Source organism: Podarcis bocagei (genome assembly GCF_964188305.1).
Source record: "Podarcis bocagei genome assembly, chromosome: 5".
NCBI classification, from domain to species: Eukaryota; Metazoa; Chordata; class Lepidosauria; order Squamata; family Lacertidae; genus Podarcis; species Podarcis bocagei.
In genome coordinates, this window is record NC_138129.1 from 1317222 (window position 1) to 1340917 (window position 23696).

A 23696-nucleotide genomic window follows, 5' to 3' on the forward strand; every position below is an offset into this window, starting at 1 on the left:
GTCCTCACCTTCCTACAGTTGCCTAAGCATAGCTGTCAACGTTTTCCCCTTTTTAAGGAAAATTCCCTTATTCCAAATAGGATTCCTTGCAAGAAAAGGGAAAAGCTGACAGCTATGTGCCTAAGCCTGTAACTTGGCTTCTTGCAATGAGGGAACCACCAGAAGGCCCTCGGAGCTGGACCTCAGTGTCCGGGTAGAATGATGGGGGTGGAGATGCTTCTTCAGGTATACTGGACCGAGGCTGTTTAGGGCTTTCAAGGTCAGCACCAACACTTTAAATTGTGCTCGGAAACGTACCGGGAGGCAATGTACGTCTTTCAGGACCCGTGTTATGTGGTCTTGGTGGCCGCTCCCAGTCACCAGTCTAGCTGCCGCATTCTGAATTAGTTGTAGGCAGCCCCACATAGAGCGCACTGCAGTAGTCCAAGCGGGAGATAACCAGAGCACGCACCACTCTGGCGAGACAGTCTGTGGGCAGGGAGGGTCTCAGCCTGTGTATCGGATGGAGCTGATAAACAGCTGCCCTGGACACAGAATTGACCTGCAGCTCCATGGACAGCTGTGTGCTCTGGTCCAGGGGGTCACGAAGAGGCGGACACGACTAAACGACTAAAGAACAACAACAAATTACTTCCCTTGATCTGGACACTCTACTTCTATTGATGTAGCCTAGAATAGCATTGGCTTTTTTTGCTGCTGCGCCACACTGTGGACTCATGCTAAGCTTGTGGTCCACCAAGACCACTGGATCCTTTTCACATGTACTGCTTGCAAGTCAGGTATCCCCCATCTTATATTTGTGCATCTGTTTCTTCTTGCCTAACTGCAGAACCTGGCACTGGTCCCTATTGAAATTCCTTTGGGCCCCGTTCTCTAATCTGGTTGAATCTTCTTGCAGCCGGGAGAAAGGGAATGCTATTCTAAGCTGCAGCAGCAGCAGACATCTAGTGTCCTGATAAGGGGAAGTCATAGTCTTGCTCTGTTCTGCCTTGGGGATTCCTTCCCCTGGCTCTCTACCTTTTAACCAAAAAGCACTTCTAACGTCTTTCAACCCCTATCAAGTTTAGAAGACTCTCCCACTGCTTGTGGGCAGGGTTTTCAGTGAACTTTGCCTTAGGAGATTCGGATTCATGTCTCATCTTGAAAGTCCAATTGGGGGAATAGCTAAGCAAATTTCCACTATGATCAGCACAACAGCTCGCCTTCTGATGATTTAGCTGGGCGATACTTTCTTTTCTTTTCATCATCATGACATATCAGTAGAGAGATGGGGATAGTTCAGTCGGTAGAGCATGTGACCCATGTTGGGCAAAATATTCCTGGGCTGCAAGGGGTTGGACTCCATGATCCTTGTGGCCCCTTCCAACTCTGCAGTTCTACGATTCTACAAAATACCGGTATAAGCTGAATGAATGAACTTTATTACGGTCACAGACGTGGAGAAAAAAACCAAACATATAAATAAAATAGCAGTTAGGATTTTTTTTTAAACCGATAATTGTTAGAGCAAATAAGGACAAAGAAACAAGCATAGGATAAAACATCAGAATAAAATACAAGATTAAACATGGATAATGGATGGGTAAAAACTGATAATTAAAACAGATAAGAACTAAAAACAACTGTAAGAGCATAAGAACTAAAAGACTCGCTGTGAAAACAGCTATAAGGCTGCAGAGTAGAAGCCTCTGAAACAGAGGACACTCACAACATTAGAAACTGATGTGCAAATACAGACAATTAAAACAATGTACAACAATAAATTTAGAAACAATGTACAACAATAAACTATCCCAGGGAGTTGTCTCAGAGTCACCCATAGACCCGAGTTTGGGGATTTTCATGCTGGACTACTTTGAGTTGGGCGATGGTCTGCGCCTACAGATTTGTACACAGAATCTGGTGCCCCTCCAGGTCATCTTCTGATCTTTGCCTAACAGCAAAAGGTCAAATTTTTGCTTTTGCGGGAGGTCGGGGAGCCTCACCAGTAGGGGATCAATGATCTTACTACGTGCCTTGTAGAGTTTGGTGGTTAAAGAGTTCACCTTCTGGTGCTTCGTGTCTGAGGGAGGGACTTCTACGGGAAGTCAGGATGTCACGTCACAATTCCTTTCTTCTGTGAGTCTGCTTTCGTTTTCAGTCGGAGCCTGTTTGAGCAAGGAGTCGGAGTGTGTTTGAGCTAGGAGAAAGATGTCTGAAAGTTCGGACGGTGTAATTTTCTGCTTGTAAATAAAGCTTCTAGAATAGAAGACTCTGTCTCTGGACTATTTCACTCCCTTTCCTCCCACACGACAGCAACTCCTCTGCATCTCTGCTATTTCTGCCTCAGGTGAAGTTTCCCCCCAGAAGATTGCACTGAGAGAAAGCAGTGTTTTTTGGCACAGGGAAGCGCACTGGACAGGCAGAAGTCCAAAATGCCTCTTCATAAAAGGGACATCTAAAGAACAAGTGTTCTGGGCTTCCTATCTCTCCCAATGGACAGGTCAAAGTCTCTAAGCATACTGGACTTTTCTAAAGGCTCCATCCAGGACCGGTGAGGGAAGAGCCGAGCTTCTGGCGAGTGTAAAGGCCCTTCTTGCATTTCTAGATGCAAGAAAGAAGAGATATGCTGCGGGTGCAGCTATATCTCTCTCACTTTCTCCAATTTTATAGTCGGGGCACCTTGCGCAGTCCTGTTGTCTCTCAGTGTCTAATATTCTTTGCCTGACCATAGCTTTTGCCTGGCCCAAGCCCAGACTGGCTGAGGAACTAAGTATTTGTCATTACAAAAGACGGGCCAGGCTCCCCAGGGTATCCAATCAAGTGACCATTAAGAGGTAACCTGCCAGACAGGAGGTAAACAACGCACTCAGATTTCTGTTGTAGACCACCCTTTCTGTGATGTAGGTATGATGTATCTGGGGTGGTGGTCTTGAGCTACACCCCTTCTGTGATGTATGTATGATGTTTCTGGGGGGTGGTATTTTACTCTAAGGTGGGCAATTTAACATGTCTATATAAGGGCGGGCACACCTTGGTTCTGGGTCCTCCTCCTTTCCTGCGTGTGAGGAGAGCACCCTGTTGCAACAGATCAATAAAGATCAGGCATACGAGCTGCTTTGCTTCTCAATATTCTCTGGTTGGCCTCTGTTTTTTCCTTTGACCAATGGAGAACCTACAAAGGACTCTATAAGGGCTCTTGTGTCCCCCAGAAAGGAATAAGGGCAGATTTTTTGTTTATTACAGCTATGTGGCTTTCCCCGAGCTGAGCGTTGGAGATGTGGCAAGGACAATGCCTCTCTTCAGCATATGTTTGTACAGCGCCCCATGCCTTGACCCCCAACCTTGCCCCCCCTCTAAAGACCAGAAGTGGGCTTATGTGGGAGAGAAGCTGCAAGGGGGAGGTGTTTCAAAGGCCCCTCTAGATTCCTCTATTGCTCCTCCATCCCTTGTGGGACACGAGCCCTACAACCTCCGCCCCTTGAAGGAGGACCCAGCCACCGTGGCCTGGCCTGGGCAAAGTCCCAGGGTCCAGCGACAGAGGCCTGTGGGGGCTGCCTTCCCTGCTGCCTTCTTTCCTCACGGCCCAGAGCTCCTGCCTAGCGGCATAACGGAGGTGAAAGAGGGTCATAGAATAACAGAAGTGTAGAGTTGGAAGGGACCCTGGGGGTCATCAAGCCCAACCCCCCTGCAATGCAGGAATATGCAACTGGGGATCAGGACCAACAGCATCTTAATCCCTCCGCTGCTGACTTTGGGAAGAAGCCTCCGCCTGCTTGCTCTGAGGTGGCTCTGGGGAATCCCCTTTCCAGCTCCTCCCTTTCCTCCTAAGGAGCACCTTTGGGTCCAAGGAGGACTAGGGAGGTGTCTGTGGCTTCTGTGTCACCATCACTCTTGACAAAGGCCCTGATTCACTGAGCAAAGCCCAGCAGAGTGGAGGGCGGAGCCCTTGGCCCCTCGGGGCTCTGGAGGAGTGAGTTTCCCTTCTGCCCCGCTTTGCAGTGATCTGGGCTGTGGGCAAGATGAGGTACCTTGAACCCTGCAGGGCCCACTTTTCCAGAACTGGGTTTGGCAGCGCAAGGTCTCTCAGCTCTCTAGGAGAGCTATCATTTCTCAACTCATTTCTATGCTGTTTGGAGAGATTTCCTTTCTTACGTACCAAATTCAGATACGCAAAACTCCCAGCAAATCACGAAACTGGGCTTCCATTATGCGTTTTGCTGCTTTTATTTTTCTGCAATTTGCGCCTACTATTTATTTTTAAAAGAAAATAAAACTTTATAGATTTGGGGCCGTTTCGGCGAGGCAAGGCAAGGCGCGGAGAGGCGAGGCAAAGGTTGGCAGCGGGAGCAGAGGCAGGAGACGACGGGTTGGGTTGCTGGCAATGGCCGCCCGAAGCTACTCTTCCGAACAGGATTCCTTAGAGGAGTCCCCATTGAAGGAGTCATCCTCAACCTGCTGAGACGAGGCTCCGAGAAGCGAGGCAAAGATTGACAGCGGGCGCACAGGCAGGCGACGGAGGTTTTGGTTGCTTACAAAGGCCCACGCCATCTCTTCCGGCTCCTATTCCTTAGAGGAGCCCTCATTGAAGGAGTCATCCTCAACCTGGCGTTTTTCCGGCTGCAAGGACTCTATAGGCAAGACATCAGACCAAGAGTTAGGGTTTTCCTCCCCAGCCTCGTAACTAGTCTTGGCCTCCCGCTCCTTCTCCCCTGTGGAATTGTGGGAATTGTTCTGTTTGGGTGTGCATTTTTGGATGTTTCATTGATTGTTTGTGGCTAATTTTGTTATGTTGCTGCCATGTTGTTTTTTCCGTGTTGTAAGCTGCCTTGAGGATAGTTTGAAGAAGAAGAAGAAGAAGAGTTTGGATTTGATATCCCGCCTTTCACTCCCTTTAAGGAGTCTCAAAGCAGCTCACATACTCCTTTCCCTTCCTCTCCCACAACAAACACTCTGTGAGGTGAGTGGGGCTGAGAGACTTCAGAGAAGTGTGACTGGCCCAACGTCACCCAGCAGCTGCAGGTGGAGGAGCGGAGACGCAAACCCGGTTCCCCAGATTACGAGACTACCGCTCTTAACCACTACACCACACTGGCTCACACAGTTTGAACTTTGGAAAGGTGTCATAGAAATAAAATTATGCATGCATGCCTGTGAGAGGGAAGCTGGGATTCCTAGGATGTTGAACATAAGGAGAGCCTGCTGGATCAAGCTCATAGCTGTCAACGTTTCCCTTTTTTAAGGGAAATTCCCTTACTCCGAATAGGATTCCTCGCAAGAAAAGGGAAAAGCGGACAGCTATGATGAAGCTATCAACCTCTCTGCTCCAACTTCTTGCTCCCACGGTGGCCAACCAGCTGCTCTAAAGGGAAACCTGCAAGGCCCTGATCCGAGCATGAAAGCAACTCCCCCCACCTCCTTTGGTTCATAGCAAGTGGTACTGAGAATCAGGGCTGCCTCCATTAGAACAGGCGGAGAACAGCCATTGCAGCTGCCTGCTGTTGATAGCCTTCTTTTCCTCCCTGATTTTATCATGTTCAAGCCGTCTTGGTTGGTGGCCACCTCTGCCTCTTGCTGGAGTGAGTTCCATAGTTTAACAGGGTTCAAGTTTCCCGGGAGCGGGGCTGGGAGGCAACACTGCGCTCAGGGGCCAACTGAGAGTGAGGAGGCGACAAGTCTCAGGCTCCCCGTTCAGTGCGCAGGGAGCCCGCTGGGCTTTGAGGGGCTGGTGGTGGGACGGACACAGAGCTGCCTTCACTCCCCCCCCCTCCGGCTCCCAAAAAGGCGAGGCAGGGCTGAGCTACTCACCGTCAGCACTTGCAAGTACTTGTAAGAACTCTGCCTTATTCCAAGTCCAGAAGCTCAGGGAGACATCATCATTCCTGTTTCGGAGTGGGATGAGATTAGATCCTCGTAAGATCATATATGAAAATCTGATAATTAAAGAAGGAGATAAGTGGAACTTGAAACCATATGAAGAGGTTAAAGGAAAGGTGAATGATTGGTTGCAATATTTTCAATTGAATGCAATGTTTAAAAAAAAGATGCAAGAAAAAGGTTTTTTAGGGAAAAATCAAGGTTTCATCAAGAAATCTTGAATAGTGATGTAAAAATATTGTCAAAAATGTATAAATTATTACTTGAATGGCACACAAAAGATGAAGAAGTAAAAACGGTTATGATTCAATGGGCCAAAGATCTTGGTTATAATATACAATTAGAGGAGTGGATAAAACTATGGAAAGAGGGAATGAAATTCACCGCATGTAATACGATAAAGGAAAATGTGATGAAAATGATATATAGATGGTATATAACTCCTGTGAAACTTGGAAAGATGTTTAAAGTTAGTAATAAATGTTGGAAATGTCAAGAGAAAGAAGGAACATTTTATCATATGTGGTGGGAATGTAAGAAAGTGAAATGCTTTTGGGAAATGATTTATAATGAGATGAAAAAAATGTTGAGATATACTTTTGTAAAGAAACCAGAAGCATTGTTACTTGGTATAGTAGGGAAGGATGTTGAAAAGAAAGATGTGAAGTTATTTAGATATGCAGTAACAGCAGCCAGAATTTTGTTGGCCCAAAAGTGGAAACAGGAAGAAATACCAACGAGGGAAGAATGGAGAACGAAACTAATGGAATATGCAGAAATGGACAAATTAACTGGAAAAATTAGAAACCAACGTGATCAGAGATTCACCGAGGACTGGAACAAATTTACAGAGTATATGAAAACTGTGTGTGATCAGGAAATAATGCTTGTTGGATTTCAAGAAGCTCTGTGAAGGAAAAAAAAATAAACTGGAATGTCGCTTAAAAGAGAAGACAAAATAGGGATTGTCTAAGTGCAACATAAATGTATGAAATGTGAGAAGTTGTGATAAATATGAAAATTGTCAGATAGGCTGATGGAAGTCTAAAAGAATGTATAAGTTAAATTGGATGTTTAACTGTAAATGGATTGGTTATTGGAAATTTGAATAAAAATTAATTTTTTTAAAAAAAATCCTCGTAAGATCTCTGAAATACCTTCAGCCAGATCACGGTATTCATACTGTGCCCTGTATCGGAGTTGGGGGAGGAAAGTGTTGAGGTGGGCAGCACTCAGCTCCTCCCAACTTAAACCCATCACTGTCGCCTGATCAGAGCCAGGTCACCCCACTGGGAGCAGCTGTGGGTTTTCCCAAGAAAAATTAGGTGCCCGTAGGCACCATGTCCACCACAGCTGCTTGCCCGCCTTCCCACCCTCTCCGTCCCTCCCACCCCTCCCACTTTGCCACTGCCCCCACCGCTGCCACTTCCCACGGCTGCAGGTACAGCCTCGTGGAGGTGCTTTGACACGACCCTTTGACCATCGCCAAGTGAGAGCTGGACCATCAAGAAGGCTGATTGCCGAAGAATGGATGCTTTTGAATTCTGGTGATGGAGGAGACTCTTGAGAGTCCCATGGGCTGCAAGAAGCCCAAACCTCTCCATTCTGAAGGAAATCAGCCCTGAGTGTTCACTGGAAGGAGAGATCCTGAAGTTGAGGCTCCAAGACTTTGGCCACCTCCGGAGAAGAGAAGACTCCCTGGAAAAGACCCTGGTGTTGGGAAAGATGGAGGGCACAAGGAGAAGGGAGTGGAAGGCAGTGGAAGACAGGAGTGCTCTGGTCCAGGGGGTCACGAAGAGTCGGACATGACTAAACGACTCAGCAACAACAACAAAGCGCCTTCCTGGAAGTTGCCCGGTGACAGGCAGCCAAGGCAGTGCCTTCAGCCCGGCAGCGGAGGAAGCGGCAAAGGTGTGGGGATGGGGGGTGGGAGAGGGATCGGGGGTCAGGCAAGCGAGGTGGTGGTAAGGCGCACCTGCCTGCACCGTCTCAGAGAAAGCTCTGGCTGTGGGGACGTGGTTCCTGTGACAAGGCCCTGGCTCCCCCAGCAAGGCGCGCTGTGCGTTTTTCTGACCTCCACATTCAAGCTTGGGGATTTTCAACCCTCTCCCTTGCACTGTTCCTCCTGGGACAGTTCCTCCCCATAATTGCCTGCTTGCTTATTGGAAGTGTTTCTGGTCTGCCCCTCAGGCAACAGTCTGAAAGGTAAAGAATAAAGCGCAGACATGGAGACAAACGCAGCTCCAAAGGAAACCTCCAGCAGCAGCAACAACAGAAACCCAGGTGAGAGAGGGGATGGAGAGGAACCAGGTAAGTGCAGGAGAGGCGGCTTGCGGGGCAACAACAGATCATCCTCTGTTTGGGGCGCTGGGTAGGAGGGCTGCCTCTGAGATGGGCTGATGTGTGGGGAGCGGATGGGAGGGGGAATCTCGGATCTAAGGAAGGGGTCAGCAACCTGTGGTCCACGGGGGTCGTTTAACGGGCTCCTGGGCCACCCCCAAACTGAGCTGCTTGTTCGGCGAGTCCCCGCACACTGCAATAAACCAGCGCAGCACGGTGTGGGGACTCGCTGCTGTGGCGCCGAAAATCGTGCCTATGCATGCGCAGACACCGGAAATCATGCATGCGCGTGCTCACACTCACTGACAATCTGGCCCACGGAGAGATCTCCGCTGGAGTGAACAACCCAGGCGAGGCAAACCTTGCCAACCTCTCCTCTAAGGTGCCCCAGCCTGGATGCTTGGGGGGCGGGGGAAGCCAAAGTTCTGCTTTGTATCATTGCAGGAAGGGACTGCAAAAGACGACCCCCGCTTTCACAAAACAGAATCACAAAACAGAGAAACCAGTAGGAGAACACTTCGATCTCCCAGGACATTCTATACAAGATCTCAAAGTAGCTGTTTTACTACAAAGGAATTTCAGAAATAGACTGGAAAGAGAAGCTGCTGAATTGCAACTCATTACCAAACTTAAAACCATGGAGAGACCTGGTCTGAACAGAGACATTGGATTCTTATCTCATTATACATGACTAAGCCATTTTTCACCTTCTCACCCCTTGCCTTTTCCTGTAAGACCTATTGCAGTCGTTAAGAGTCGTCAACAGGCTCATCTCAGCTATCTGCCAATCACCCATTCCCACCACCCTTCTGAGTAATACCCCTCCCCACCTTCTCACTATATAGAAGGATCTGGCAACTTCTGTTTCAGTGTATCTGAAGAAGTGTGCATGCACACGAAAGCTCATACCTAGAACTAACTTAGTTGGTCTTTAAGGTGCAACTGGAAGGAACTTTTTTATCCCCGCTTTCTGGTTTGTGAACTCTCTAGGTCTAATGCACGCTCCTTGAGAGCCCCAGAGAGAGCCCAGATGTCCTAAGAAGCTTGCAAAGAGGGTCCTGTCAAGGCTATCGGCATAGAACATGGGTCGGCAAGCTAAGGCTCGGGGGCCGGATCTGGCCCAACTGCCTTCTGGATCCAGCCCGCGGACGGTCCAGAAATCGCTGTGGAGATCGGCGTGGGGATTCTGATCATTCGGGCTTCGTCATTTCCCCACGGCGGCGGCTCCTCCCTCCCTCCTCCTGGCTTCTCCCTGCCCTGCCTAGAGGAGGAAGGGGGCTGGGCTTTGTTGAGCTGCGGATGGCTGAGTGCCATTTTACGCAGCCCTTCTCCGGACCCAGCCCTTTCGCGCCACTCATCGTCCCTCCACCACCACCACCACCCGCCCCTGCCGCTCGCAAGGCACAGGTAAGCAGCCACGGGGCTCGTCCGGTGCTGTGGAGAAGGGAGTCGGTGGGGTGGTGGTGGTTTCCTTTAAAAGATAGTCCAGCCCCACAAGATAAAAATTGTTGGAAGTGTAAGGAGAAGGAGGGGAATTTCCTCCATATGTGGTGGACGTGTCCTAGCCTCACCTGTCCTTTACAGAGCCAGCTTCCTCCACCTTCGCCTCCTCATTGGCTTGTCGAATCTGCCGCCGTATCCCCTGCTGCAAGCGTCCTGCAAAGCCGTTGGCTCCATTGCCTGCAAGGAGGAATCCAGTCCAGGGTGAGGGTCGTGCTCTCCAGCCCCCTGCCCACGCCTCCCTTCCTCCTCCACCGAGGCGTAGCCACAAATCAAGTAAATAGATAAAAATACTCAGAAACTGACCAAAAAAGCCGCAGGTAGCTCGGTTCTGCCCCCCTAACAAAAGTCCTGCCCCCCTGAAATCCTGGCCATGCCCATACCTCTATGATGCTCCACACCTCTATGATGGCATCCAGCTCCTCTTTGATGGGCACCTAGCCCAGCACCCTCATGATGGTGCCCAACTGCTTGGTGCTGATGTCTTCACTACCATCAGCATCAAATCATAATCATAATCACAAACATAATCACAATCATTTATTACTTATACCCCGCCCATCTGGCTGGGTTTCCCCAGCCACTCTGGGTGCCTTCCAACAGGAGATTAAAAATACATTAAAACATCAGTCATTAAAAGCTTCCTTCAGAGGTCCTTCCACCACCAACTGCAGCACCCTCCACCTTCCTTTGCTCAGAGATGGGTTGAGATTTGCAGGGGCTAGTTTGGTTTTCGCCGGAGCCCTGAGGTCCACCAGCTGGAGCCAGCTGCACAGCAGCAGCTCAGGGCAGGGGTGTCTACTTAGAATCCCGTCCGTGAAGAAGGCAGGGCATAAATACCCTAAACTGACTCCCCGGCTCCATGCCTTCCTGCCCCTCCAAGCAATCCCCAAACTTACATAGTATGGATGGCAGCAGAGCCCAGAGGATGAGCGAGGGACCCATTGCGAAGAAGAAGGAGAACCTGGTGGACCTCACGCTGGAAGGCAGCTCTGAATGGTGCTCAAGGCTCAGATCGGCAGCCATATATCCTCCTCCCTCCCCCCACTCCCCCGCCTCTCCTGGGTTGGGCTGGGACAGAAGCCAAGCGGATTTGAGTGTGTGGCTCCAGCTGGCTCCTGGTCCAGATAATTTCCCCGTGATAATCAATCAAAAATAACACAAGAGGCACCTGCTGGATCTAGCCAATGGCCATCTGGTCCAGCGTCCTCTTCTCACAGTGTCCAACCAGGATCTGGGCAGAAGAGCAATACTCTCCCCTGCTGTGTTTTCCAGCCCCTGGTTTCTGAAACATTGCTGCCTCCAACTGTGGAGACAAAGCATAAATGTGGTGCCTGGCAGCCATTGGTCCAGCAACAGGAACCAGTAAGCAGCCCTTATAGAATCACAGAACCATGGAATGGTAGAGTTGGACGTGGTCCAAGGGTCATCTATGCAAGGGTCATCCATGCAAGAACCTCACTTTAGGCATCCATGACAGATGACCATTCGGCCTCTGCTTAAAAACTGCCAACGAAGGAGAGTCCACCACAGAGGGAGTCTGTTCTACTGTCAAACAGTTTTTACTGTCAGAAAGTTCTTCTGGAGAAAGTTTTCTCCTGGAGCAGGAGAAAACAAACTTCCTCCATCTTCCATGTGAACAGCCTTTAAGATATTTGAAGATGGCCATCATATTTCCTCTCCGTCTCCTCTTTTTCAAACTAAACAAACCCAGCTCCTTCAACCGTTCTTCATCAGGCTTGGTTTCCAGACCAGTGATTGTCTTGGTTGGCCTCCTCTGTACCCATTCCAGCTTGTCAACATCCTTCTTAAATTGTGGTGTCCAGAATTGGACACAGTATTCCAGGTGTGGTCTGACCAAGGCAGACTAGAGCGGGACAATGACTTCTTCCCATGATCTGGACTCTAGACTTCTGTTGATGCAGCCTTTGAATAGCATTAGCTTTTTTTTTGCTGCTGCGTCACATGGTGGACCAAGATCCTCATGGAACTTTGGAGTGTCAGGCATAGCCCCATTGGCTTTAGCCCAAACGTAGCAGAGTTTTCCTGCACAGCGAGGAAGCTAGTTGCGGCAGTAATGACTAGTCAGCTAGACTCAGAATAACTATTTACAGGATTTATTAAAAGAGGGAAAATAAAACCAGCAGAGTTTCTGCATACAAATAAAAGCAAAATAAACCCTCTCTTTCTCTCTTTCTCTCTCTCTCTCATAACCATACACAGCACTTCTAACTCCTAACACACCTCACATCAAACTGTGCTAGCAATCCCTAGATAACAGAGTTGAGTGCTGCTCGTTAACCAATCAGAGTGAGTAGTTTCTAGGTCAAGCAGACCTGGGCTTTCTGCCAAGAGTAAATTGACACCAGCTGGAGTTAATTGGTGAAGCTAGAATCTGCAAGTTTCCCACGAGAACCAATTAACAGAAACTGAAACCGAAACTGAACACCCCCTCACAGATTCTGCTGAACAACTAACACCAAATACACCTATGTAGGAGATTATTTTTCCAGCAAACCTAAACCCTTGCACATTCGCTTGTTCTTTACCTTTGCCAATGGTTTAGTTAACACATCTGCTACATTTTCTTCACTTGACACATAAGTACAGGTGATTACATTAGGATGTTCAAATTCAGGACTCTCATCTATGTGAAGTGTTTTTATGAAACCTGGATCCATAGGCACCGCTGCCCCTTTGCAATCCTGCATCCTGTATGTAGTCAGTAGTTGTTTAACTTTGTTCTGCTGACTAATTAGGCAGCTGCCATCTTGGGCCCAGCACACTTCCAACCCTAGATATGTCCTAACCGGGCCTAAGTCTTTTGTACACCCACCTGCAGCCTACAATCTTTGCCCCCTCAGGCGCTGCCACTGGTGTAAAAACCTTGTGCTCATTCAGAGAGGACATCTCTTCCTCCATTGCCTGTTTCCAGCGCTCTGCCTCCTCTTTTGGTAACTTTAACACCTCCTGAAAACTCTTGAGTTCTGCACTTACACTAAACACATTTGCAGTATCTGGGGAAAAACGCACTGGAGGCACTCCTTTGTTTTGTCTTTTAGATCTTCTGGGAGAAAATTTTTCTTCTGACCCACTTTCCTCCTCAGAACTACGACCTCTCTTTTGTTGCTTAGCAACTGGTCTCTGGCTAACTCCACTTTCTTGAGAGCTCTTATCTGAACTTACCTCCCCCTCAGACTCTGATTCTCTGTGTCTACCTTCAGAGTCATGAAGCTCCTGGGAAGGTTCAAACCAAACCTCAGTATTGGCATGTAGTCTCTCCCAGCCACTATGTTCACAAAAACTGGCATTCCTGGAGATCACAATGCCATTTGTCCCTTCAGCAAAACGGAAACCTTTTCCCAGCTCCTGGTAACCCACAAACACTAACTGTTTGGTCTTAGGATCTCCCTTCTTCCTCATTTGTTTCGGAATTAATACCCAGGCTTTTGATCCAAACACATGCAAATGGTCAATTTTGGGTTTTTTCTGAAACAATTTAAAGTATGGGGTTGTACCTATTGTTTGATGGAAGAGCCTGTTTTGGAGATAACACGCGGTGAGCATGCTCTCCCCCCAATAAGACATGGGCAAATCAGCATCATCAAGCATGGCAAACATCATATCTTGTAAAGATCTGTTTTTTCGCTCTGCAACGCCATTCTCCTCTGGGGAAAAAACGTTCGTTTTTCTATGCCCAATGCCACGCTTTTGTAACCAATCTCTAAAGGCATTTGACATAAATTCGCCACCTCTGTCCGTCTGAATCCTTTTGAGTTTAATGGACAGAAATCTTTCCACAGATGCCACCCAGCCTTTAAACTTAGTGAACACATCACCCTTATTTTTCATGGGAAAAACCCAAGAATAACGCGTGGCGTCATCCACAATTGTTAGTGAAAAGCGCGCTCCACCTCTGCTTACAGCAAATGGACCAATTACGTCCATGTGAACCAGCTGTAGCGGTGACTCACTAACTCTGTCACTTCTGGGGTAAGAGACTCTGTGGGTTTTAACCTTTTTACACACATTACAATCAAGGTACTTGTTACAACTCTTTAAATTACCCCCATCAGCCAATTCAGACATTTTTAGTACACTTTTCCAGCAGGCATGCCCCATTTTCCTATGCAATAAGTGCACACAGTTGTCATGTATAGCTTTGTTATTCACTGCAGGCTGAGATTTACTGACTACTGCTGCAACTTGAGATCCTGCTTTAAGCCAAAACAAGCCTCCCTCTGACTTAGCAGTGCCTAAAATCTCACCAGCCTTCTTAATAATGCAACTGTCTCCTTCAAAATACACTTTAAACCCAGCTTTTAGCAAACAATCTACAGACATCAGATTGCTCCTCAATGACGGCACACAAAGTACATTTTGCAGGCATTCACGAAGACAAGGAACATAAACTGCACCCCCCGAAATCACTTCGGATGTACTTCCGTCTGCTAGAGCCACCTGGCTGCGCTGTGCTGAGTTCTTGGAAACAAACAATTCATCTGAATTCACGATGTGCCGAGACGCTCCAGAATCGACCACCCAGACCGCTTGTTTCTCATCAGCAATCTTGACCTCGCCGGTCACCAGCTGAGCCGACTGTTTTCGTTTGAAGAAGTTCTTTTTACGCTGCTGCTGCTGCTGATCTCGTCTCTGCTCCTGCACCGGCCACTGAGACTTGACCAACTCCGGACATTGTCGTTTTAGATGCGCTGAAGACCCACATCGGAAACAACGCCTAACAGCAAACGCTGACTCCTCACCGGTACGCTGCTTTTGCTCCACCTCTGGCACGGCATGAGAACTCCTTCCAAACCGCCCACCTGTAGAAGCCTCTGCAGCCACCGACCTTTCTTGCCTCTTCTGCCATTCTTCAATCAAACGCCCAGTAACGTAACTGACTGATAAATCAGGCTCCGGTATGCCTTCTAGAGACAAAACTAAATTATCCCAGCTTTCAGGGAGAGAACTCAAAATAATAGCCACTTTCTCCTGCTGGTCTAATGCACAGTCTCTTTCCTGTAGCGCAACAAACTTTAACTGTAAACTGTGTAGGTGTTCCTGCATTGTAACCCCAGGCTGTAACATTGCCTTGTACAATGCCTTGCGAATGAACAGCTTGGAAACCGCTGTCTCACGCACATGGAGTTCTTTAAGTGCTTGCCACACACCTCTAGCTGTCTTGATTCCCCTCACATATGGCAACTGGGAATCTTCCAGCCCCAAGACAATTGTGGCCCTTGCTCTTTGGTCTTTATCGAGGTCTTCATCATCAGGCTTTGCAGGAAACTTACTCACCACTTGCCAGAGACGATCCCTCTGCAGCACTGCCTGCATGCGTTCCGACCACAGCAAGTAATTGGAGTCATTCAGACGCTCAAAAGCCATCTGACCTGGTTGTGAGGCCATCTTGAGAGCGATGTCCCTGGAACCCGGAACCAGCTACTCACGACCACCGAGAGAGAAAACAGGAACCACAGCACCCAGCACTCACACGCTGCAGCTGTTGTCCTTGTGTCCGCTGCGTCACCAGCTCACCACGGTCAGGAACCAGCCAGGAACAACAACTTCTGGAACTACTGGAACCAACGCTGTTGATGCTGACACCACCGCAACTCAGGCTGGCAGCACAATGCCCATAACCTCATGGAACTTTGGAGTGTCAGGCATAGCCCCATTGGCTTTAGCCCAAACGTAGCAGAGTTTTCCTGCACAGCGAGGAAGCTAGTTGCGGCAGTAATGACTAGTCAGCTAGACTCAGAATAACTATTTACAGGATTTATTAAAAGAGGGAAAATAAAACCAGCAGAGTTTCTGCATACAAATAAAAGCAAAATAAACCCTCTCTTTCTCTCTCTCAAAACCATACACAGCACTTCTAACTCCTAACACACCTCACATCAAACTGTGCTAGCAATCCCTAGATAACAGAGTTGAGTGCTGCTCGTTAACCAATCAGAGTGAGTAGTTTCTAGGTCAAGCAGACCTGGGCTTTCTGCCAAGAGTAAATTGACACCAGCTGGAGTTAATTGGTGAAGCTAGAATCTGCAAGTTTCCCACGAGAACCAATTAACAGAAACTGAAACCGAAACTGAACAGATCCCAAGATCCTTTTCACAAGTACTGCTAGTAAGCAAGGTGTCCCCCATCCTATCTTTGCACATGTGGTTCTTCCTGCCTAAGTGCAGAACCTGACATTTCTGCCTGTTGAAATACATTCTGTCAGCTTGCACCCAGTTCTCCAATCTGTTAAGGCAATATTGAATTCTGATTCTGTCTTCTGCAGCATTAGCTACCCCTCCCAGTTTGTTGTCATCTGCAAATTGGATGAGCATCCCCTCAATTCCTTCATCCAAGTCATTTATAAAGATGTTTAAACAACAACAGGCCCAGGACAGAACCCTGCAGCTTCTCACTTTTTCCAGGATGGCGAGAAACCATTAATGAGTACTCTTTGGGTTCGGACACTTACAAAATTAAAATGTATTATGTACCTTGATGGGCCAGCCTGGACTGGATGGATAGATTTAAGACTTCAGGACTTTACAAAGAAGCCCAATCCACGTTTTACTTCTTGAATGGCTTTTCTGAGCAAACTCATGGAATGTACTCAGGGAAAAGCTTTCTCCAGTTTCAGAGGAAGACAAATGGCTGGCTTGTTGAATTGGTTTGTTTTTATTCATTTCTAGGCAATCTGCTGTTTTCGTTTTTATTTTTTAAAAGATCTGTTTGAAGTTGATGGATTTTTATTTTTTGGTCTTGGTGTATGCATATTGGAATGCTTGTATCTTACCTTTTAGCAAGAACAGACGTAAAACTCTTCTGATTTAATTCTGAAATTCGTAAGAATGCATTATAGACGGATTGTTATTTGGGTTTAGAATGACTGTTAGGCTGACGTCTGACCATGTAGCCAGAAGGCATTTCAGTTGCAGTGAGTGTTTATCCCTGTGGCATAATTGTGGTGTTGTGGTTGCAGAGTTTAAAACATGGAGCCATAAATCCATCCTTTTTCAAATTTGGTGATGGTATCTTTTGCTTGCTCTTGAAGGAGTTGTAAATTCTCTTTGGTTACTTTTGCCATAGATGTATTTGCAAATACTTCCTCTGTATTTGTGACGGTTGGATGTTATAGTTAAAAAACAAACCAGAAAAAAGATGAAATAAAATAAAATAAAATAAAAAGTATAGAAATTAAAAAATAGATTTTTTTTAAAGGGAAAAAGTAGTAGTAATAATGATAAAAAATTTCAGTGGTGATTCAAGTTATAAAAAGGTAAAGGGACCCCTGACCATTAGGTCCAGTCGTGGCCGACTCTGGGGTTGCAGCGCTTATCTCGCTTTATTGGTCGAGGGAGCTGGCGTACAGCTTCCGGGTCATGTGGCCAGCATGACTAAGCCGCTTCTGGGGAACCAGAGCAGTGCACGGAAACGCCGTTTACTTTCCCGCCGGAGCGGTACCTATTTATCTACTTGCACTTTGACGTGCTTTCGAACTGCTAGGTTGGCAGGAGCTGGGACTGAGCAACAGGAGCTCACCCCATCACGGGGATTTGAACCGCCAACCTTCTGATTGGCAAGTCCTAGGCTCTTTGGTTTAACCCACAGCGCCACCTGTGTCCCACGGGGATTCAAATTATAGTGTGAGATAAAAAACCATAACAAAGGAAAATAAAAGGGGGTATTCACAATTGAAAGTGGATGAAATGATATATGTATGTAGGTATGAAATGTTTATTTCTTTGTTTTGGGGGAAGGAGAAAGAAAGAAAAAGAGAAGGAAGAGGGGGATGGGGTGAAAAGAGTAGGGCCATTAAGAGTCTCTCTCTGTGTGTATTTTCCTTTAAAAAAACAAAAAAACAACAACAAAAAAGCAAAAAAGAAAAGAAAAATAACACTAGCAATAGCAATAACAATAACAGTAAGGTGAAGTAAGAAGTAACAAATAGTGATGATAATGATGGGAGGGCAGGGGAAGGGAAACAATGATAGATATTTTCCCATCATCATCATCATCATCATCATCATCATCATCATCATCATGAGGAAGTCAGGGCTGAAGTGGTGGTCCTAGGAAGTGGCCTGTGTTGGTTCAGGAATCCTTCATAATTCATGAGAGTTTAAATACTAATAATAAAGTTAAGAAAAGAGAAGTTTTGGGAACACCCACCCAGTGCCCGTCTTCCCCTGGGGTGACACCGTTGGCGTGGCTCCCAGTTGGGCCTCTGCCCGCCTCCCTTGTGCCCATCGCCAGATGCGACAGTTAGATGTTGTGATGGGCAGAGATCTTGATAGCCAAGTGGAATTTGCCTTGCAGTCTCAGATGCAGATGTTGCTGTTTTATCTGATGAATCTGATGAACACCTTTCAACTAAGTTGGCAGCACTCTGGGTGCTTTGTTGCCAGAATCAGGCCATCATTGTCTAACTGAATTATTATTATTATTTTAAATAAGTTTTATTCATTTTCCAAACAATTTTATACAGTCAACAGATAATTTAACACTCATTCTTCAATTTTTGACTTCCCTCAGTTTCTCTGTCAATCTTTCGTAAAGTTTCTATTTGTTAATGCATTTCTAAACATAATATTGCCTTTTAGAACTCCTTTTCCTCTTACTCTCTTTTTTGCACTATTTCTTACTATCTCACAGAGTCTCTTCAAAACCAACAAGCGTTGTCTGTACATCACATATGTTTTTCAGATTGTCTGTAAATCTCCCCCAGTCCTCGATAAACTGTTGGTCTTTCTGATATCGAATTTTCCCAGTCAATTTATCCAATTCTGCATATTCAGTCAATTTTCTTCTCCATTCTTCCACTGTTGGGATTTCTTCCTGCTTCCATCTTTGGGCCAGAAGTATCCTTGCAGCAGTCACTGCGTATTGAAACAGTTTACAGTCTCTCTTATTAATTTCGTTTCCTACCATACCTAATAGGAAGGCCTCTGGTTTTTTAACAGACGTATATTTCAGCATCTTTTTCAATTTATTGTATATCATTTCCCAGAAGCCTTTCACCCTTTTACACTTCCACCACATATGATAGAAAGTACCTTCTTTTTCTTTACATTTCCAACACTTGTTGCATGTTTTGTACATTTTAGTCAGTTTAACTGGCGTTATATACCATCTGTAAACCATTTTCATTACATTTTCTTTCAACGCAGTACATGCCGTAAATTTTAGCCTTTCATTCCATAATTTCATCCAGTCATCATACTGTATATTATAACCAAAATCTCTTGCCCAATGCATCATTACTGCTTTTACCTCTTCATCTTTTGCATGCCACTCCAGCAACATTTTATACATTTTAGACAGATTTTTATACTCATTATTCAATACCTCCACTTGAAATTTTGATTCTTTACCTTCATACCCGCACATTTTACAATCTTTTTTAAACATTTCATTGATCTGATAGTAATGTAACCAGTCATAAACAGATTCTTTCACCTCTTCATAAGTTTTCATTTTCCATTCCCCCCCTCTCTTATTACCAATTCTCCATATGTTGTCCACCTCCCCCTCATATTGATTTTTTTCACACTCATCACTTCTAATGGTGAAATCCAAACGGGGAGTCTAGGTTCCAACAAATTCTTATACCTCTCCCACACCTCTATCAGTGATCTTCGAAAGATGTGGTTTTCGAAACCTTTGTGAATTTTTTTCTTTTCATACCATAGATATGCATTCCAACCAAATCTGTTATCAAATCCTTCTACATCTAACAACTCTCCATTCTCTAATTTGATCCATTCCTTTATCCAACAGAGGCATGATGCTTCGTAATATAATTTCAAGTCTGGCAGGGCGAAGCCACCTCTTTCTTTCGCATCTGTTAACAACTTAAACTGAATCCTTGGCTTCTTGCCCTGCCAGATATATCTTGAAATTATTTTTTGCCATTCTTTAAAAATTGATGCCCCCTTGATTATCAGCAGTGCTTGGAAAAGGAATAACATCTTTGGTAGCACACTCATTTTTATTGTAGATATTCTTCCACACAGAGAGCCAGTGTGGTGTAGTGGTTAAGAGCGGTAGTCTCGTAAACTGGGGAACCGGGTTCGCGTCTCCGCTCCTCCACATGCAGCTGCTGGGTGACCTTGGGCCAGTCACACTTCTTTGAAGTCTCTCAGCCTCACTCACCTCACAGAGTGTTTGTTGTGGGGGAGGAAGGGAAAGGAGAATGTTAGCTGCTTTGAGACTCCTTCGGGTAGTGATAAAGCGGGATATCAAATCCAAACTCTTCTCTTCTTCTTCTTCTTCTTCCCCAAAAGGACAGTTTCAATCTTCCCCACACCTCCAAATCCCTTATTATTTTGTTCCACACAGGTAAGTAGTTGTTTTGAAACAAATCAATGTTCTTGGGGGTTAACCATATTCCTAAATACTTCACTTTGTTCACCACTTCTATCTCTGTCCTTTGTTGTATTTCCTCAATTAATTCTTGATTCATGTTTTTAGCAATTATTTTTGTCTTTTTTTTGTTGAGATAGAATCCCGCAACTCGACCAAATTGCTCTATTTCTTCTAAGATTCTTTTGACACTTTCCACTGGTTCTTCTACCGTCATTACCAAGTCATCCGCAAATGCTTTAACTTTGTATTCATTTTTCCCTATAGACACCCCTTTTATATCTTCATTTTTCCTTAATGATTTTAGCAAAACTTCCAGCACCATAATGAATAATAATGGAGACAATGGGCATCCCTGCCTTGTACCCTTGGTTATTTTCATGTCTTCTGTAGTATAGTTCTTTACTATCAGCTTCGCTTTCTGTTCTGTATATATTGCTGTCAGGGGTTCAGGAGCCGAGGCGAGGGCAAGGGAGGAAACAGAGAGCGAGGGGGAGGAGTCCGAAGGAAAGATGAGCGATGACGACGACCCGAGATCTCCGAGTCTTTCCAGTGAATCGGAAGATTCACAGAAAGGAGCGCCAGTGGCCAGAGCAAGGGGGGAGATTAAGGGGACACCCCAGGAAAAAGGGACAAAAGGGGGTTCAGAGAGCAGCAGTTGGAAATCGGGGCCAACGTCCCCAACAGAGCGCAGTGGGGAGGAAGGGCGCCAGGTATCGGGATCCGGCGGCTCGCCGCAGGGGGGAGGGCATGAGTCAGGAGTGGCCACACCTCCATCGGGGAGCGAAGGAACGGTCAAGCGGAAAGTGGGAGGTTGGGCGCGCGCGCCAAGTTCAAATGCACAGGAAGGCGGCAGAGTAAGCAGCCCAGAAAGGGAGCCAGGTCCTAAAGCCCGCCGCAAGGAGACAGAAGGGTCCGGGGGGTCAGCGTCAGAAGAGTCCAGGAAGGAAGAGACCATGGGGGGCAGAGGGACCCAGAGAAGGAGGGGAAGGCGGAAAAGGTGGAGTAAGGTGAGGTTATTAAGTTGGTGTACAGGAGGCGGGGACTCAGACGGAGCTTCGCTGGTCTAGCTGATAAGACGTAGGGCTGCATGCGGCAGTTTGAAATTGGAAACTGTAACTCAATAAAGACTTTTATAAAGTGAACGCTGGCTAGCGTGATCCTCTGTGAGCTAGGATCTGGAAGCAGCCCTGACAGTAAGCTCCGTCTCACGTTTTGGCACCTAAAGCCTCGCAGAAAGGGGTGAAGACTGGTGCCTACTCGCGAGCTCACGAACGGCAGGCAAGATGACTGCCGAACAGCAGATAGCGGATCTACGAGAAGCAGTGACACAACTGAATGCCGAGATACTCGCATCCAGGAAGAGAGAGGGGGAAGCAGCCGCCGCCTACAAGGATCTCCAGATCAGGTTGGAAATGCTTACGAAGCAAGGGCAACTGACACCCAAACCGGAGGGAATTGGGTTGGGGAGAAGAGCAGGCGGTCTAGTATCTCACTTCGATGGGAATTTACAACAGTACCCCAACTTCCGAGCAGATGTACAGTGTGCGCTGCAACTGCTGGACAAGGACTTTAGAGATGAGCAAGAGAAGGTGGGGTTTATCCTGTCCCATTTGCATGGAGATGCTAAAGCATGGCTGCGCAATTTGTGGAGAGATAAGGATCCGGCGCTCAGAAGTGCGGATGCCTTCATTAAAGCAATGGATGCGTGCTTCTTATCAAGCATAGACGTGGATCTTGCCCGGAAAGAGATACACGGACTGAAGCAGGGGAGGGCCAGTGTAAGGCAGTATCATGCCCGCTTTTTTGCACTGGTCAGTGCCCTGGAATGGGACAGAGATTCGGCTCCAGTCAGAGACCTTTTTTGGGAAGGCTTGAGCGGCGCGGTTAAAGACGAAATTGCGAGGGGGGAGAGACCCCGGAGCACGCAGGAGGTCGTTCAGAGGGCGCTGACGGTTGGGGTGCGTCTGGAAGAACGTCCGTGGAGCAGGGACGAAGGGCGCGGAGGGCGCGAACCAGCGAGAGGGTTTTCCTTCGTTCCCAGGGAAGCAGCGCGTGCGCAATCTACGCCTCCGCCAGGAGGGGGAGCGGAACCTATGGAGGTTGGAGGTGCCAGGGCTCAGTCAGCTACCAGAGCCCTAGCGCTGGGAGCAGTCAAAGCGAAGCCTCCTAGAGGGAACCGGAAGTGCTACATCTGCGACAATCCCCAGCATATGGCGAAAGAGTGTCCCCAGAGGCTCCACAAACACACTGCAGCCTCTGCAACGGTAACTGCAGCTACTCAGCACAGAGAACCACAGCAGGGAAACGACGGAGTCTGGCTGGAGACAGAGGCACTGGGGCCCAGCCAGACGAGTCAGTGAAGCAGTCCCCAGAGATTTTGCAGCCCACAGACCCCCTCCCGCCCAAACCAGTAGTGCAGCTCACCGCATCGCTCCAGCTACCCAATGGACTCACAATGGACGTGCCAATCACAGTGGACTCTGGCAGCAACGCGGACTTTATAGGGCAAGTCTTCGTCGATCAGCACGCTATACAGTTGCTGCCTGCCACGCTGCCCCTGCAGGTTGTCACGGTGGATGGCAGGGAGCTGCTCGGGGGGCAGGTGGTGAAGCAAACGCCGCCAATGGTGATGCGACTTGGAAATCACAGGGAAATCATCAGTTTTAATGTCACCCAACTGTCGGACACGCCTATTGTATTGGGCATGAGTTGGCTGGACAGGCACAGCCCGACGCTGGCTTGGTACCAGCGGCAGCTGGTCTTCGGCTCTTCCTATTGTGCTGAACACTGCATCCTGCCCCGGCAGGAGGGAGAGGAAGAGGAGTCACAGCTGCAGCTGGGGACGCTGCAGGCAGTCCCCCACAAATACGCAGGATTTTTGGAAGTTTTCTGCGAGAAGGAGGCGGACAAGCTACCCCCCCACAGACCATATGACTGCAAGATTGACCTCCTGCCAGGGGCGGCGCTGCCAAAAGGGAAACTGTATTCTATGTCTGAGGACGAACTACAGGAACTCAAGGAGTTCATAGATCATAATTTGGAGTGCGGCTTCATCCGGGAGTCCAGGGCAGTGGGGGGCAGTCCTGTATTCTTTGTCAAGAAGAAAGACACGCCCCCAAAAAGGCTCGTAGTGGACTATCGGACCTTAAACAGCATGACCAAACCATCGGATTTCCCCATGCCCAGAATCGACGACCTCCTCGCGACGGTGCGCAAAGGCCGCGTGTTCACCAAGTTGGACCTGCGCGGGGCGTACAACCTCATTCGCGTGCGGGAAGGCGATGAGTGGAAAACAGCCATGTTCACGCCCCTGGGCACCTACGAATACAGAGTTATGCCGTTTGGACTGCAAAATGGCTCCCACTGTTTTCAAGCTTTCATGCATCACGTGTTAGCGGGGCTCCTCTACAAGAAGTGCGTCTGCTTCCTGGATGACATCCTGATATTTTCTGAATCGCAGCAGACCCACCACAGAGACGTCAAGGAAGTGCTGAGCAGACTGCAGCAGCATAGGCTGTACGCCAAGCTGGAAAAGTGCCAGTTCGACGTGTCGGAGGTGGATTTCCTGGGCTACAAGTTGTCAGACAAGGGGCTCGCCATGGACAGCGCCAAGGTTCGCGCCGTGTTGGATTGGA

The 23696-nt window shown here is 47.6% G+C and overlaps 2 protein-coding genes across 3 annotated transcripts in view; one reads left to right on the plus strand and one right to left on the minus strand.

Moving 5' to 3' along the window:
- LOC308588311 (uncharacterized protein) overlaps nt 1-23696 on the plus strand; it is a 185902-nt gene that overhangs the window by 37681 nt on the left and 124525 nt on the right. The window lies entirely within an intron of this gene.
- Nucleotides 1899-10682, minus strand: LOC308588335 (uncharacterized protein). 2 transcript variants are annotated; one of them, XM_081196815.1, is made up of 5 exons: nt 10596-10682; nt 9768-9876; nt 5788-5912; nt 4516-4610; nt 1899-2147 (listed from the first exon to the last, which is right to left on the minus strand). In XM_081196815.1, exons 1-4 carry the CDS (start codon nt 10639-10641, stop codon nt 4543-4545), a joined length of 348 nt encoding a protein of 115 aa, XP_081052941.1. In that variant the 5' UTR covers nt 10642-10682; the 3' UTR covers nt 1899-2147; nt 4516-4542. The 2 variants fall into 2 exon arrangements, with proteins under 2 accessions (XP_081052941.1, XP_081052940.1); XM_081196814.1 differs by lacking the exon at nt 1899-2147 and having other exon boundaries at nt 4183-4610.